The sequence below is a fragment of the Crocuta crocuta genome, unplaced genomic scaffold, assembly GCF_008692635.1.
Source record: "Crocuta crocuta isolate KB4526 unplaced genomic scaffold, BGI_CrCroc_1.0 scaffold317, whole genome shotgun sequence".
Taxonomy (NCBI): domain Eukaryota; kingdom Metazoa; phylum Chordata; class Mammalia; order Carnivora; family Hyaenidae; genus Crocuta; species Crocuta crocuta.
Window position 1 is genome coordinate 5,359,779 of NW_027530984.1, and position 15,654 is coordinate 5,375,432.

At 33.0% G+C, this 15,654-nt stretch overlaps 1 protein-coding gene across 1 annotated transcript in view; it reads right to left on the reverse strand.

Moving 5' to 3' along the window:
• ZDHHC17 (zDHHC palmitoyltransferase 17) overlaps nt 1-15,654 on the reverse strand; it is an 85,385-nt gene that overhangs the window by 40,219 nt on the left and 29,512 nt on the right. The window contains exons 4-8 of the mRNA XM_077770211.1: nt 14,985-15,107; nt 7,089-7,166; nt 6,349-6,493; nt 1,376-1,440; nt 560-722 (exon numbers count right to left, since the gene is read on the reverse strand). Of these exons, the coding sequence (XP_077626337.1) occupies nt 560-722; nt 1,376-1,440; nt 6,349-6,493; nt 7,089-7,166; nt 14,985-15,107 (574 nt within the window). The remainder of the gene's footprint in view (nt 1-559; nt 723-1,375; nt 1,441-6,348; nt 6,494-7,088; nt 7,167-14,984; nt 15,108-15,654) is intronic.

Consider the following 15,654-nt stretch of genomic DNA (forward strand, 5'->3'; position numbering starts at 1 on the left):
ACTGTCTTTCAACGACTCATGAAATGTCTGCAAATTTCTAAATGTTCAGAATGTAAATGTTAATTAACTGTGTTTTGCTCTTAGATAATCTTGTATACTTTTCCTGGATTAGTCCAAATATCTGTGGGAAAGGTATTTACAATTAGAAAATATGTAAAGGTCTTGGTCTTTAAAATAAGATAACAAGTCAAAGAATCACTAAAAGTCATTATGCATAATGTTGTTTAACTATAAGCATGTGATTCTTTGTACCGGGCTTCTTAAAGAAACCAGAAAACTATTCCTTTCACCTATTAAGACATGGGTTATATAATTTAATTTTCAAAAGTCAGTAATAATTCACTAATGAAAAGGCCATCAAAATTATTTCAATATTACAACACGAAAGTAAATAAACCAGTCTTGCAAAAACAAATTCTCGTATGGAAGCAAAGGGTGTGACATCTTAAATAAGAGATTTCTTCCATCTTTGACAGTCTGGAAAAAATCTACTTTTTTATTGACGAATTAAGATCTTAATAACATTTCACATAGCATAATCAATACAGGATATTTTTACCTTGATATTCTGGGCATCAACATTAGCCCCAGCTTCCAGAAGAAGACTAATGACTGTGGTATTCCCTGCTAGTACTGCCCAATGCAGAGCAGTGTTTTTATGATACTTGTCACCAAGGTTAACTGAAACATTGAATGTTAAAAGCAATCTAGTTGGATCCACACTGAAAAGGAAAAAAAAAAAACACAACAACAACAACCCTAATTTCAATTATAGAAATCATTACAGACACTAACCTGATCGTGGTTGCATTTGCATCCCACCTTGGAACACCTCTATTCTAACCTGTACTCAACCTTATAATCAGTAATGAGACAATATTCTAATATGAAGGATTAAATATGTGCAACACCTACATAAAGTAATTATCGTTCCAAGAGAGGGCATACGTGGTCCTGACATCTTTTGTTTTTCATTAGGGATTAATGCCATTAATACCTATATAATTAAACAATTAAATTTTTAAATTTAAATCTGGATTGTTCCAAAAATGTTTTCAGGCTGCTTAGTAATTAATATACCAAACTTATCAATATACAAGTAATGTGAAAAAAATGTTTTTAAAATCTTTAAAAATCTTAATGAATCTTTCATTCTTAAAAACTGCTAAAAGTGGAAGATTAAGGATACCATAATTACCAAGGTCAAGGTAAGCACAAAGATTCAAACATTTCAAAAGGTAATTGTCATATACTATGTACTCATAAGAATCTTAAATATTAGCAAACAGAACATTAACTGCCTTTTCCCGTCATTTATTTTACATTTTATTATGCTGACAATGATCTGAATAAATATTTTATGATGGTTACATACCTATGTGTTCTATAAGCTGCCCACATTAAAGGTGTCATTCCATTCTGATCCATCATATCTACATCCTAATAGAATAAAAAGAAAAAAGTCAGACAGTAAAAATTTCCAAGTTCCTATCAAACTTACTTGAAAATTCTAAGTTATGTATCACAGGAAAAGCCAATAGCACTCCTCAATCAAGAGTGATTTATGAAATTTTTTTCTAACTTTAAAATAAAACCACCTATTATCAATAAATATTTTAATGGGCATATAAATATATAATTGACTATACATCAAATATGTATTTAATTAGCATACATTTATAGATTTTTCTTTTTCAGATGCTTTAATCAGCCTTTCAATGTTTTGCATTTAAAGATCTTGACCTACTCTCCATCTTTCATCCACAAAGGAGAAATTAAATGATTTAAGTGTCCAAAAAACTTATTTATACTAATTCATGATAAGGAATAATGAAACCCTGTTTATTTCTAGGCATTTCAAAAACAGAATAAAAAGACCTATCTTTTCAATAAACTAGAAAAAAGTCTGTTTGCTTTTTATTTTATTGTTATGCATGTACATATTTAGAGTCAAATAACTTTGCAAAGTTTGTGGTGATAAAGCAGTTCTTTGCCTTCCTCCTCACAATTTTCACCTCTTTCAGCTCATTATTTTGGTATTTACCCTCCACATCTTAAAATAAGATGCCTGAACTACTACTTTTTGATTGTTCAGCTTTAAGCATTATCTTCTGAGACTCTTCAGTATGCAAAATGAGAATTTCTCTTTACTCTTCCTGCCTCATCACAAATATGCAACTTTCTATTCTTTCAAGAGATCTACTGCATTTTTGGTTCTATAAATATTTGATATTTACATTATTACAAATGTATATGAATACTCCTCCCAGCAAAATTGTGATTTTACTTCTCCTATCCAACTTTTTGCTTTCCTCATGGTACTTTCCCCCTCATTTGCTTAGTTTTTTAACAAATTAGAATTAAAACTACCATTTATTCAACCAAAACTCTTCCCTAGTTACCTAAATCTCCTTTCAAGACAACCTGATGTATCAGGGATTCTATCAGTTTCACTTCTCTAAAATTATCTCTCCTAACTCCAACCTGGACTAATTATCCTATATGCCTGAGGCATTTGTCTCATTAGCTAGAACAGGAGTTCTTTGAGGATTAAAATTATTATTAAATTCATCTTTGTATTTTCAGTGCCCAGCAGAGTAAATGATCAAAAACCATTTGTGAGGTGAAAAGACATGTTCATCTCCTTATTTGTTTGGGAAAGGCATAGGCTTTAGGATTAGATAGACACAGCTTTGAATTCTTAGTGCCACCATTTAATAGCTCGAAGATGGCAAAATTACTTTAATTCTCTGAGATTCAGCTTCCTCATTTAAAAACATGAATAAATAATGGCTTCATAAGAACCCTGTGATGATTAAATGGAAAACTGTGTTGTAAAGCACCTACTCCATAGCCTAGAACATAACAGACGTTCAAGAGATCCTAAGTTTCCTCTTCTTCCTTTCCCCATCGCCCATTCCTGGATTAAATAAAAGCAGCAGCTGTAATCCAAGTTGTGTTATCTAGTATACCCATCAGTGCAGAGAGGATAGAGTCACAGTGAATATACTGCAAAACACTTTAAAACTCTATGCAGCAATTCTCTGGGAGCCAGTGATACTGAGGGAATATGTTTCAAATGTGAATATTTTCAAGGATACTGAAGCAGAAAAAATGCTGAGAACCAGTATATTAGACAAACTAGACAGATCCTTGGTTTTGTCATCATCATTAGTTTTGTCCCTCATAGTGGATACTGTAATCAAGTATTATGCCTTATCCATTATAAATCCATTTCTGGATTTATGTTAACTGTGGATGGGAACATCTTATGTAACCTCACTCGATACTTCCAATATACACATTGATTTTTTTCAATCTTTAAGAAAATCTTCTCAGAAATGATAAGTTTCCTTGTTTTTTATATGAGTCAAGCACTGTATCTTATTTTACTTCTTTCACTGTCATATTCAAGATAGCTCAACTAAATTTGATGTCCAATGAAAACAGACATGTAAATTCTTGTTTTAGTTTCTTCTTCCTTCTTAGCTGTCTTCTCATATCCTTTTTAAAAAGTGATAGTATTAAAAAAATCAATAAGTGAAATTAAAAATATAAAATAACGCCACATCTCTAGAGTACTAAAAGAAAAATGAAATTCAACCTTTTCTTTCTTTGGATCGGGATTTAAAACTTGGTACTTCTTTTCCAAGTTCAGCCTGGACGTATGGGTATTCTCTATTAGGAAGAATTAACAAGCCCAGATCAAAAGCTTATGGGAATTCCATGATCAACAGGGCTCCATAACTTAGCATTTTCCCTTTTCTCCTGAAAATCATCCAAAAGAATTGGTAGTGAGCACTAAATATATTTTAACAGTATAGAGCTAAAATGAAACAAACGTGAGGAACAGAATGACAAACTAAACGGAAATGTTATATGCCCTAATAATGTAAAACTGATACAATTAACAAAAAAAAACAGAGGAAAAACAATAGAAAAAGAAGGTTGAAAATAAAGTATGAGAAGCGCATAATATGTAATTGCTATGAGTCAGAGGATATTACTTATAGCTAAAAAAAAAAATCAAGTAATGGAAATGTATTGATATCAGAACAAAGTTAACACTAAGAAAAACAGTATTATAGACTAAAGTCAGTGAAAGGGAAGAGAAAGAAAAAATGAAAATATAGTAATTTTATTATTACTTATAATTGGGAACTAATCAAAACTAATAAAATTTGAGCAAACATCTGACTGAAATAAAACAGAAAACTGTGTGACTATCTAAGGAAAGGATTTACCAAGCAGAAGGTAAGATCAATCACGAAGGCACTAAGACAGCAGTATGTCAGAGCTGCTCAAGAAACAGAGACTGGTATGTCAAAGCAGACTGAGTGAGGGGAGAGGACAAAAGATGGGCTGGAGAGGTAATTCAGACCAGACCACACATGACTCTGTAGGCCAGAGAAGGACTTTGGACCCCATTCAAAGTATGATGTAATAAACACTACAGGAGCTTTCTTTTATAATTAGTATATGCATGGAAAAAATTCTGGAAAAATATACAGTAAACAGTTAAAATGATCTCAGTTTGGGGCGGGGGTAAAGGAAGAGGTGGGGTTTCATTTTTCTAAGTCATACTCTGCTCTTATGTTTAAATATTTTACAGTAAGTGTGTTACTTTTGTAGCAACAAAAAATTTACTCATGAAAAAGAAAACATATTGCCATTTATTATCATCATGCATTTATTATAAAAAAGGTACTGTTAGAGGTAGAAATCCCTGCCCCTAGAATTTTATCACCAATATCCTATGCCAAAGTTAAAAAGATTACTGAAACGTCCAAAACCCAAAATCAATAAACAAAAACACTAAAAAATCTTAAATCACTTTTCCTACCCAGTTAAAAACTGAAAGGAAAAAAAGTGAATGTAAATTTATACCTGCAAAATAAAAGGCCACTAACAACAGTATCATGTGTTACAGCACCATTTGCTGCTCCAAACCCCAGCCTAGAAGAAACTCTGGGAGAACAAAAGTAATCTCTTGTGGCAGCTGGTATCCAAAGGCGACCCCCAACAAACCTCACCTGCTGGTATTCACATCCATGAGTCCCTACAATGAACATAGACTGGAACTGTTACTTGCTTTAACTGACAGAATGAAGCAGAACTTGCTGTGTCAGTTCAAGACGTAAGACTTAAAAAAGGGAGAGGGCTGCTACTGTTCTTTTGGAACCTCCACCACATAAGTCTAGTTGCCCTGCCAGAAAGACTACGTGGAGGATACTATGGAGGAGGAGTTCTGAGACTGCATGAAAAAGAAAGCGGACTAGCCATCTCAGCATTCCAACTGAATGCAGCCTTTCAGCGATTCCTATCAAGCACAAGGTATGTGAGTGAGCCATCCTCCATCCCAGTTAAGTCCCCAGACGACTGTAGCCCCACCCATTATCACAAGGTAAAGAACCACCAAGCCAAGACCAGTCAACCCAAGGCATACTTGATATTGTTCTAAAACCGTTAGATTTTGGGGGGTAGTCTGTTAACACCATAATAGAAACACTGCCCCTTCCAGCAATTAGCTGGTCTATGCCTCTTTCCTGAAGCTACAATGCACAACACACAAGAGTCATTGCTTGGCACTGCCAACAACAAATATCTTAAAAGAATTAATAAAATAAATACTATTCAAATTTCAAATCTGCATAAAAATTTAAATTTAAAATAAATGTTAATAGCATTGAAATAAAATCATTTGTCTTACTCTTTACGATGAGATCCTTAGCTATAAAACTATGTTTAAGTATAACCAGGGAAAATATATAAAAGAAAAACGGAGCAACTTTAATTTTAATGAAATGTATTTATCACAAAAACATGGCATATACAAACTGGTACCTATTTAATGTGATTATAGTCAGTACACACTCAGAAAATCAGGAAGAACCACTTAAGTTTTCTGATATGTAGGAAGCAACATTATTTTATATAGCAGAAACCAAGAAACTGATCCTAAACAATTTATCCCCCTCTTTGAGAGGTACTTAATAGAGAAAATAACCACTAAAGTGTTCAAAAAATTTTAAATGAACTCAGAGGATTCCATATTCAAAAGATGTAATTAAGGGAAAAAACAGACACTTAAATTTTCTTACTTTCTGAGATTCATCTCTATCATTCTCAGAAATAAAAAATGCTATTTAATGGATCATTACTTGGTTATTAACTATCTTTCTAATTTTCAACTCAACTACATTTACTACCTCAATATCAAACTAACTATATATTTATTTATTCTCATCCATCAGAAAGTACTAATTAAAATATCACCAGGTTGTTATTAGATATTTAAACCATGAAGTACATCTGATTAAAATTCACACCATTGTGATTTTTTTTTACCTGTCCTTTTGCTATGAGATAAGCAACAATTGAGGTATGTCCAAACTGAGCAGCCAGATGAATACAGCTACATCCTTCTCCATCAATTAATGAAGGATCTGCACCATATTTCATTAGTTGCACAACCATAGATAGATGGCCTTGTCTAAAACATAAAAGAATAAACACTTAAACATATAAAGTTATTTCAAACAGGACCTCCTGGAAAGATCTTTTTTTAAATAGGGTAATGGTGGAAAAGATTATACAAATTTTTTAAATGTTTTTTTAAAATAGGCATATATCATGAATACTTAGGATTTTAAGGTTTTAAAGTCTCAAATAAGTCTTTTAAATTTTAGAGATACTTATAATTTCTTTAAATATGTAATAAATAGTTACTATATTCTGTTAATCCTATTCAAATGTGATCTTAATTGTCCCATGAACTAGGCAACTTCTTTAACTGTAAATATACACAGGCTGCCTAAAACTACATTTACAAACCCGAAGTTTAACACAGTCTTAAACTAACTGGATTAACATCAGCATGGTGAATTCCCTAAAGACATTTTGGGACAATAAACTGCTGCCAATGCAGGTAACACTATACAGCAATATGTTAGTATACTGTTGATATTAACTATTACTTTAAGTTCTCCCATTCATTTTAGCATATCATTAAAAAAAGAAAAATTGTTTAGTTATATAGACTAATAAAGAAATCAAAGGAAAAAGATAATCCAGAAGCAAATTTAAACCTTGTGGCCCAGTGCAATGGAGTTGAATTTAGGTCTCCTCCAAGTTGATCCACAATAGCACCTTTCGAAATATAGTATCTATAAGACAAAATTTTAAATAATTTAGACAACTTTCATGTTCAATTTTAAGAAATCATGTAAAAAAACAAAGAAAAAAATGTTTTCCATTGTAGATCTCATACTAGTTTATGTCTTTATGATAAACAATCTTCTGTGATCTTTAAAAAATATATTTAAGAATTTATATCAAACATCACTCTTTTGTTCTAGAAGCAAAAGGAAAATAATTTTTTTAAAGTCACAAAAAAGAAAAGCAATACCAAATAACAACTATGTAAAAAAGAAGGCAGTCAGAGAACCATAAAGGCTTGGATCAGAGAGAAACAGTAGACAGAAAAGGTGTATAACAGGCCACTTAGTCCACCATCGGTAGAGGCTCAGCTTTTAGAGCTTTACTTTCCTCACAAAATTACTGTAGATTAAATCAAACAATTTACGTGCAAGAATTTTATAAATTATAACATAAAGGTTCTTTACAATGCCATGTTATGCCTTTAAAGGTATGTTGCTTTAAAAAAAAAAAAGCAATCTCTTTGCTTAATACAGTAACATCATAACATCTTGATATCCTAGGAAATGAACAGGACTTAGCTGCTTATCATAATGCTTACTTTGAACTGATCACTATGATGAACCTTGTATATAAATGATTTCACGCCTTTGATGTCAAATGCTTGATGTGTGTGTATTATTGAGATTCTTAAACTGTTCTAATTACTGCTTTAGATCACTAACGCATTCACTTTTAGTGTACACAGTTTTAAACATTTAATATACTTGTATGTTTGATTCAGAAATCTATTGCTTTATGTATTTGTTAAACTGGAGTTTTTAAACCCTTAAGCAATAAAGGAGTTGGGACTCCACCGTATCTTCTCAAATAGTTTAAAGTAACTTTACAAAATATTTCCAGACTAAAATATTTCCAGTTCAAAATATCAGACATTATTAGTCTGAACACCAACATTTAACTATTCCTAAACTGTTTCTTAAGTTTCAACTATATCATAATTGAAAATGATTTTCTGAGCCCAAAGAGAAGTATAGCCTGGCCAAAGAACAACTTTGATAAGAGCTGGGATGTTTTTAAGGCAATTTTATTACATTCTCTAGAGTCAATACATTTGTTCCTGAGAGTTATAATTCTTACTTACATTTCAAATGCTTGCTAGGGCTATGGCAATGAGTGATTTCCAGACTGGTTCTAAAGTACAACTGTTTTTTTCTGCATGCTAAAGAAGAATAACTTCTATTGCCTTTTCTTTCTTTCTTTTTTTTTTTTTTCTATTGCCTTTTCATTGTAAGCTACTGGAAGAGAAGTACCAAATTTTTATAACATGTTCTTCTTTTTTTCCCCAGAAATAAAATTTTTATTATTCTACCAACAACATGTTATTCTTTATAGCTATAAGACCCTAGTTCAAAACTACAAAATTCTGAGATCATTTAATTCTTATTTTTAAACTCAAGCCTCCTGCATACTACAAGATTATCAAGGAATGTTCCTGCAGGTATTAATTAATGATCCCTAGGTTTTGAGATGGGACCATCAATGAACAAGACATATTAACAAGTATTTGAAAGATGGAAAGTAAAGGGCTAAAACTCAAATGTCTCCAGAGGGGACACCAACGAGAAGCAATCCAGAGTATGTTATAAAACCCTAGAAGACTAAGGGATTAAAGGTAACTGTTGCCTCTGTAAAATGTAAAGAAGCTAGACCATAAGTGAAAACACTGGCTGAAAGTTAAATTGCTGGAAACACTGTTGTTTTGTAACTTATATTCTCATTGAAAGTTAAGTATTTAACATCACAGACAGGAATTTTAGTGACATGGACAGAAACAATCAAGCAGCTGACAGTGCTAGACAAGTATTTCTTTGTACACTGCAGTGCTGAACCTCAAAATGTGACTCCTCAAAATTTTAAAATTACTGTAATAATACCCCTTTCCTTGCTCAGTCAGCTGGCAAAAAGATACTCAGCTCCTCCCTACAAAGAGATTAGAAGATTCTTCTCTAAGAGACACTGAACAACTCCAGGAAAAAACTCCTAGAAACGGACATTTGAGAGGGTCCTGTAGTGATCTAAGTTCAGCTTTGTTATGTCTCTTCCAAATATGATCAGATAATTGAGGAAAGTTGCAAATATGGAAGGAGACCAAATAAAGAGAAGCCTAAAACAAACAGTTAACATGTAGAGAAGAAAAATTTTAAAAACAAAAATTGCAATTAATGTCCTCCAAAAATAAGAGAATATACTCATGATATTAAGAACAAAATATTTTTTAAAAGGGGGAGGGGGAGACAGAGATCAAGAAAAAAATGCTTGCAAATTGAAAATGCAATAGATAAAAGTAGAAATTCAAAGAAAATGCAATAGATAAAAGTAGAAATTCAAAGAAAGGATTAGAAGATAAATTATATAAATTAAGAATCTCCCCAAAGTACAATGGCTATACTGGGAGATAAAAAGTATCTGGGATAATGATAAGAACAAGAAACCAATCTGGATGGTTNAAGGCAAGTTTCCAGATTAAAAGTGGCCACTTAATGGCCATAAACTGGATATAAAGGCATAAGTAAATAAGTAAGTAAATAAAATGCACAGTAATGTGAACTTCCACAAAGTCAAGGACAAAGAAAAAAAAGTACGTTTCCCAGGGAAGAAGAATAAGCCACCCATACGATGTATTCTCAAAAAATGATAAACTCTATATTTTTTAATAAAGCTCCATATTCTTTAATAAAGCTTTGACCTGAAATCAAGTATTATTTACTTGATTATCTCTAATAATCAAGTATTATTTACAAATATTATTATTATTCTTAACATGAATCTTAAGGTAACAAGAGACTGCTGAACACAAGGGCTTGAGCTAATCCTTTCTATTTTGTTACATTAGGGTAAAAGCTGAGAAACAGTTTATAAAGACTTTTACTTGAAAACACTGGAACTGTAAACAATCTAAACTAAAGATCTCCTCCTTTCCACACTATACTTAATTTACTCCTTATTATCATGAAAGTGACTCGACTACTTTGTAGATAAATTCCTTTAACAGATGGAATTCCTGACGGAAAATAACTGTTAAAAAAGACATTTCTGGGGCACCTGGGTGGCTCAGTCGGTTAAACGTCTGACTTCGGATCAGGTCGTGATCTCATGGTTTGTGAGTTCAAGTCCCACAGCAGGCTCTGTGCTGACAGCCTGGAGCAGGGAGCCTGCTTCAGATTCTGTGTCTCCCTCTCTCTCTGCCCCCCTCCTGTTCACACTCTGTCTCTCTTTCAAAAATAAACAAACAAAAAAAAAACTTTAAAAAAAAGAGACATCTCTCCATGGGTCTCTCACGTTCCCATATGTCTCGCTAGGTATAAATGAAGAATTCAAGGCCCTGACCACTTCTACACAGGTCATTTCTCAGAGTTGTGTTTGTATCCATCAACCTTGAGAGATGAGGTAATGTCTCCCTCTGGAACAAAGAGCTAAGCCTGCTCTTACTATAAAAGCAATGAATTCCCCAAGATGCAATACAAACCCACTTGACCACAAGCCACTTCCTTAAGACCTAGGTGTATGAGGACCCTATGCAAATATGATGTTCATGCTATTTGTTGTAGTAGGGTTATGCTTTAGTTTTTAAGTGGGGGTGTAATTCCAGATCAGTAGTAAAAAGTAATTTTGAGGCTATAAATATCAGTTGTTATCGAAAACTGCCTTCACTCACCATGTTTGTTTTAGGAAAGTAGCTTGCACTGTAAAAAATTAAGTTTACTCACCTGAAGATACAATACACACAGATACTAATTATTAACCCACTCTGCAAGTATGTATTTTTATTCTATATTCTTTTATTCTATATTCTTTATTCTATAACTTCACTAACCCACAAGTGGCTTGGGACACTTGTAAGGCAGGCTGCATCAAGACTTTTTGTCTGTATTTCTCACTTCAGACTTTATTTTTACACACAAGACAAATGTGAATTTTTTGACCAACAGAATCAATTGTAACATATGAATTAAGAAAATGATAAAGTAATGCTTCAAAATTCTGAGAAAACTGCTTTTAATCTGTAAGTCCATGCTCAGCCAACATCCAGTAAGGTGTAAGGGCAGAAATAATTATAACTTTAAATCATTTACCTCCCAAGTGCTGTCTCTCTCAGAAAGCTATCAGAAACTGTGTTCTACTAAGATCAGGGAACAACCCAAGAGACAAAAACTCAGAGATACAGGAAACTGAGACCAACACTGGAGCAAAGGGAGTCCCCAGAATAATGACAAAACAAGTCTCAAGATAATGGCTGTATATTAGTTCTAAAGAGCAAATAACTGGGTTGGAGCAGGAAAATGGAGAGTTCTGGGAATGATTCCTCCCCCTCCCAACTCCAAAAATGGAACAGATATATAAGATGATACTGCTGGCAGATAGAGGGGTTTTATGGTTCTAACAGTAAGGGAAGGATTAGTTACAATATACAGAAAATTAAACAAATGAAAAAAAATGAAGTAACTGCTATTTCAGACAAAAATCAAAATCTTACAAGGAAAGAACAGATGATCATAGAACACTTCTGGGCTTAGCAGTGAGAATTTACATTCTCACAACTTATACTATGCATAGTGACTTAACTAAAACTAAATTAGAGGATGGAAGAATGATTAGTGGTAAGGAGATTTAGGACATCTAGTTATCCTAAAACAGAAAGTAAAAATACAACAATTGACAAATCAAGAAATAACAGCATAAAAGTGGGCAATACTTATTAAAATTCAAAATCTGGGGCACCTGGGTGGCTCAGTTGGTTAAACGTCTGAACCTTGATTTCAGCTCAGGTCATGATCTCAGGGTCATGAGATCAAGCCCCATGTAGGACTCTGCAAGTGACAACACAGAACCTTCTCTCTCTCTCTCTGCTCCTCCACTGCACGCAGTCTCTCCCTGTCTCTCTCAAAATAAATAAATAAACATTAAAAAATTCAAAATTAATCTTCTACTCCTGTAAATATTATAGATATATATAAAAATAAGCAAAATGATATGTGACCAAGGTTATCAATTAGAACACTGGTTGTGATGGTAAAAACACCAAAATCAATCTAAACATCCATCAACAGGAAAATCATTAAGTACACTAAATCCATATAAATAAACATTGGACAGCTGTTTAAATGAAAAAAACAGAAAAAGTGCTTGCTGTCATTCTTGTAAAGAAAATAACTTTCTAGATAAAAGTAGCAACATAAATATATAAAATAAAGAGTAAATACTGAAAGAAACAGCTCAAGTACTGAAAACAGTTACTTCTGGGCCATAGGACCCAGGTGGTGGGGAGGGATTGCTACTTCCCACTATAAGCCTTTAAGTATTATTTGAGTTTTCAAATTGTTTATACACTACTTTGATTTAAATAACATTAACTAAAAAAACAAACAGAGGTTTAGAAGGCTAGATAATTTGAATCAACCCTCCCATTAAACTAAAAAAGTTCAATGAAATATAAGAAACATTTCCTAAAGAGTAAAACCTAACAAGATTAAGAGCATTAACCAGGACAAAATTCAGGAAAGGGTTAAAATCCGGAGAAGTTAGAAAACTACTTGGGCGCCATCTGCCCTGAAGACACTTTGCTGATGCAGAAGAGTTGGCCAAGAAGCAAGCTAAGCAGACAAAAGCAAAACAAAACAAGGGCTGGGACCCCAAAAAGCTGCACTGTAGCAATAATTATGAACCAGAAATAAACCAGGCTCTAGCCTGTCTTTAGCCACCTGGGTGACCCAGAGAATCTAAAGCCTTAAAATTAATTAAAGGTGCGCCTAGCAGAAACAAATGGAAATCTCATTTTAGGTCTCAAATTATTCAACAAATAATTTCTCAAACACAATGTGTAGTACATATTTAAAGACAATCAGGCACATGAAGAAACAACAGTAACAGATACAGACCCACACAAACTACAAATGCCATCTTCTCATAGGTTATAAAATAACTGTATTCACTATGCTCAAGCATACAAGATTGAAAATTTTAGCCACAAATGATTTTAGTAATACAGGTTTAAAAAATGACAAAAATGTTAGAACTGTAAAATAAACAAAATTAGGAACACACTGAATAAGATTTAACAGCAAATTATACATAGAGAATAAATGAACTGGATGGAAGGTAAGTAAGAAGTTTCCAGAATGATGCACACCAAAGGACAGTACACACAGAAGAGAAGGGACGAGACACAGAGCATACAATGAAAAGGTCACACATATGTTTAACTGGAGTTCCAGAAGGAGAGCAAAAAAAGAACGAGATAGAAGCAATATTTGAAGATATAATAGCTGGGATTTTTTTTTTTTTTTTTNTTCTCATTGCCATGTTAATAGCTGGGATTTTTATAGAACTGATGAAAACTTCAATCCAAAGTATCAAGAATTCACTGCAATGTCATTCAGGGTAAATAAAAAGAAATCCACACCTAGTTAGATCATCATGAAACTGCAAAAGACCAAAAACAAAGAGAACAATCTTAAAAGCAGCCAAGGGGGTGTGAAAAAAGCCCTCAGGAGCACAATAGTTAGCCTGATTTCTCAATAGTAACAGAAGCCAGAAAATAGTGGAATGATATTTTCAATAAGTAAAACACAAAAATAAAACAAAAACTGCCAACCTAGATTTCTATACATCTGAAAATTTCCTTCACAAATGAAGATGAAATAAAAACATTTTCTGACAAACAAAAACAGAATCAGACATCATGAGACCCATATCGAAGGCAGAGGGAAAATGAGATATACAAGAATATAAAAAGAACAAATAAAATGGAGATATGCTCTCTGGAAGAAAGACATTCAAGTTCAATGCTTTTATTATTACTTGCTTATCCTTTCTTTCAGACTCAAAATGGAAAATTCCTTTACCTGGTATTAATGTCCTATTTGCCTCTAACCTGTGTGTTGTACATTACAGCACATCTGCAACTGGTCATTTCAGATTCATGTCTTTATCTAAGGAACTTATGTCTAAATTGTCAGAGACTACTAAACCAGATTCACCAGAAAGACTTTCTGTTACCCTCTTGCTTATCTAACTACCTCTTATTAAAACTAAACAAGCAGATTAGCAGTAAGTTATAAATCATTTTCACTTAGTAAATGTTCATCGCTTATGTTGGCATGAATAGTTAAATTAGATTATAATTACCTTTTATCTTTGTGACCCCTCTTTTCTTTTGTAGCTTGTTCCCAAAGCATTCACACTTAGAATGTGAGCTGCAAGTTACACTGTTGAAATCCTGATTCCAACTTTTATTAGCTGCATGTCATTGGTAACATATTTAACCTATTTCTACGCTTCAGTTTCCACATCAGGACAACAGTGATAATTGTTAGTTTTCACATAGGGTTAAGATGAAAGGAAATCACATGAAAAGGCACTCAGCACAGTAACTTGTATAAATAAGCATTCAACATATGTTAAAAACTATTTTTTTTTTCCAGGAAAAAAAGGTACATAGAATTTACATTTTAAAAGCAATGGGGGCGCCAGAGTGGCTCAGTTTGTTAAGTAAGCATCTGGCTCTTGATTTCGGCTCAGGTCATGCTTCATGAGTTCAAGCCTTGTGCCGGGATCCATGCTGACATCAGAGGAGTCTGCTTGGGATTCTCTCTCTGTCCTTCTCTCACTGCCCCTCCCCGCTTGCACTCACTCACATTCTCTCTCAAAATAAACATTAAAAAAATAAAAAGTAAAAGCAATGAACTTTAGAAATTACTCATTTTTAGAATCATTTAGAATAACTTTATAATAAATAATGACTTTAAAATACAGAAAACACATACTTGACTAAATCTATCCTGTTATTGATGGCAGCCCAATGGAGGAGTGTAACATTTTCTTTGTCTGGTTGCCGTACATCATAACCTGCTTCCACCAATTCTCGGCAGCGTTCATATATTCCGTATCTTGAAAAGAAGAAAATATGATACTGTTATTACTATTTCACAAAAAATATAAAGTTGAAAGTAACATTCCCAGAAGAAAATAATGCTCCATTCTGATACCTGGAAATTAAAATAGATTTCTCAATGTAAAATCTTGCTTTAAAAATATCAATATTCCAACAGTTTTTCCTAATCCAGTTAGCAAAATTTTCAGTTTTAAATGTTCATCTAGAAGCATTAATACAGTATCTCATTAGTCAGAAGAGAAAAGGATACCAGAAATAAAATGTCTAGTGATTGCTTGTTTTTATTAATGTCACCTCTTTTTCCAGAAAACACTTAAGGCTGCTTATAAAATACAATTATATTATAAAACATTAAATCACAAAAAAGCAGTAACGAAAAGTATCAATGATTTAGAAGAACAAAAAGAAGAAAGGATATTTCAGAAGCCTCAAGATTCTGTTTACAAATCTTTTTTAGCTTTGATATTCCTTAAGGCAAATAAAAGAGGCCTTGTGGGGACAGGAAGTAGGGTGGGTGGGGAAAGAGTCCTTTGAGGTCAAGC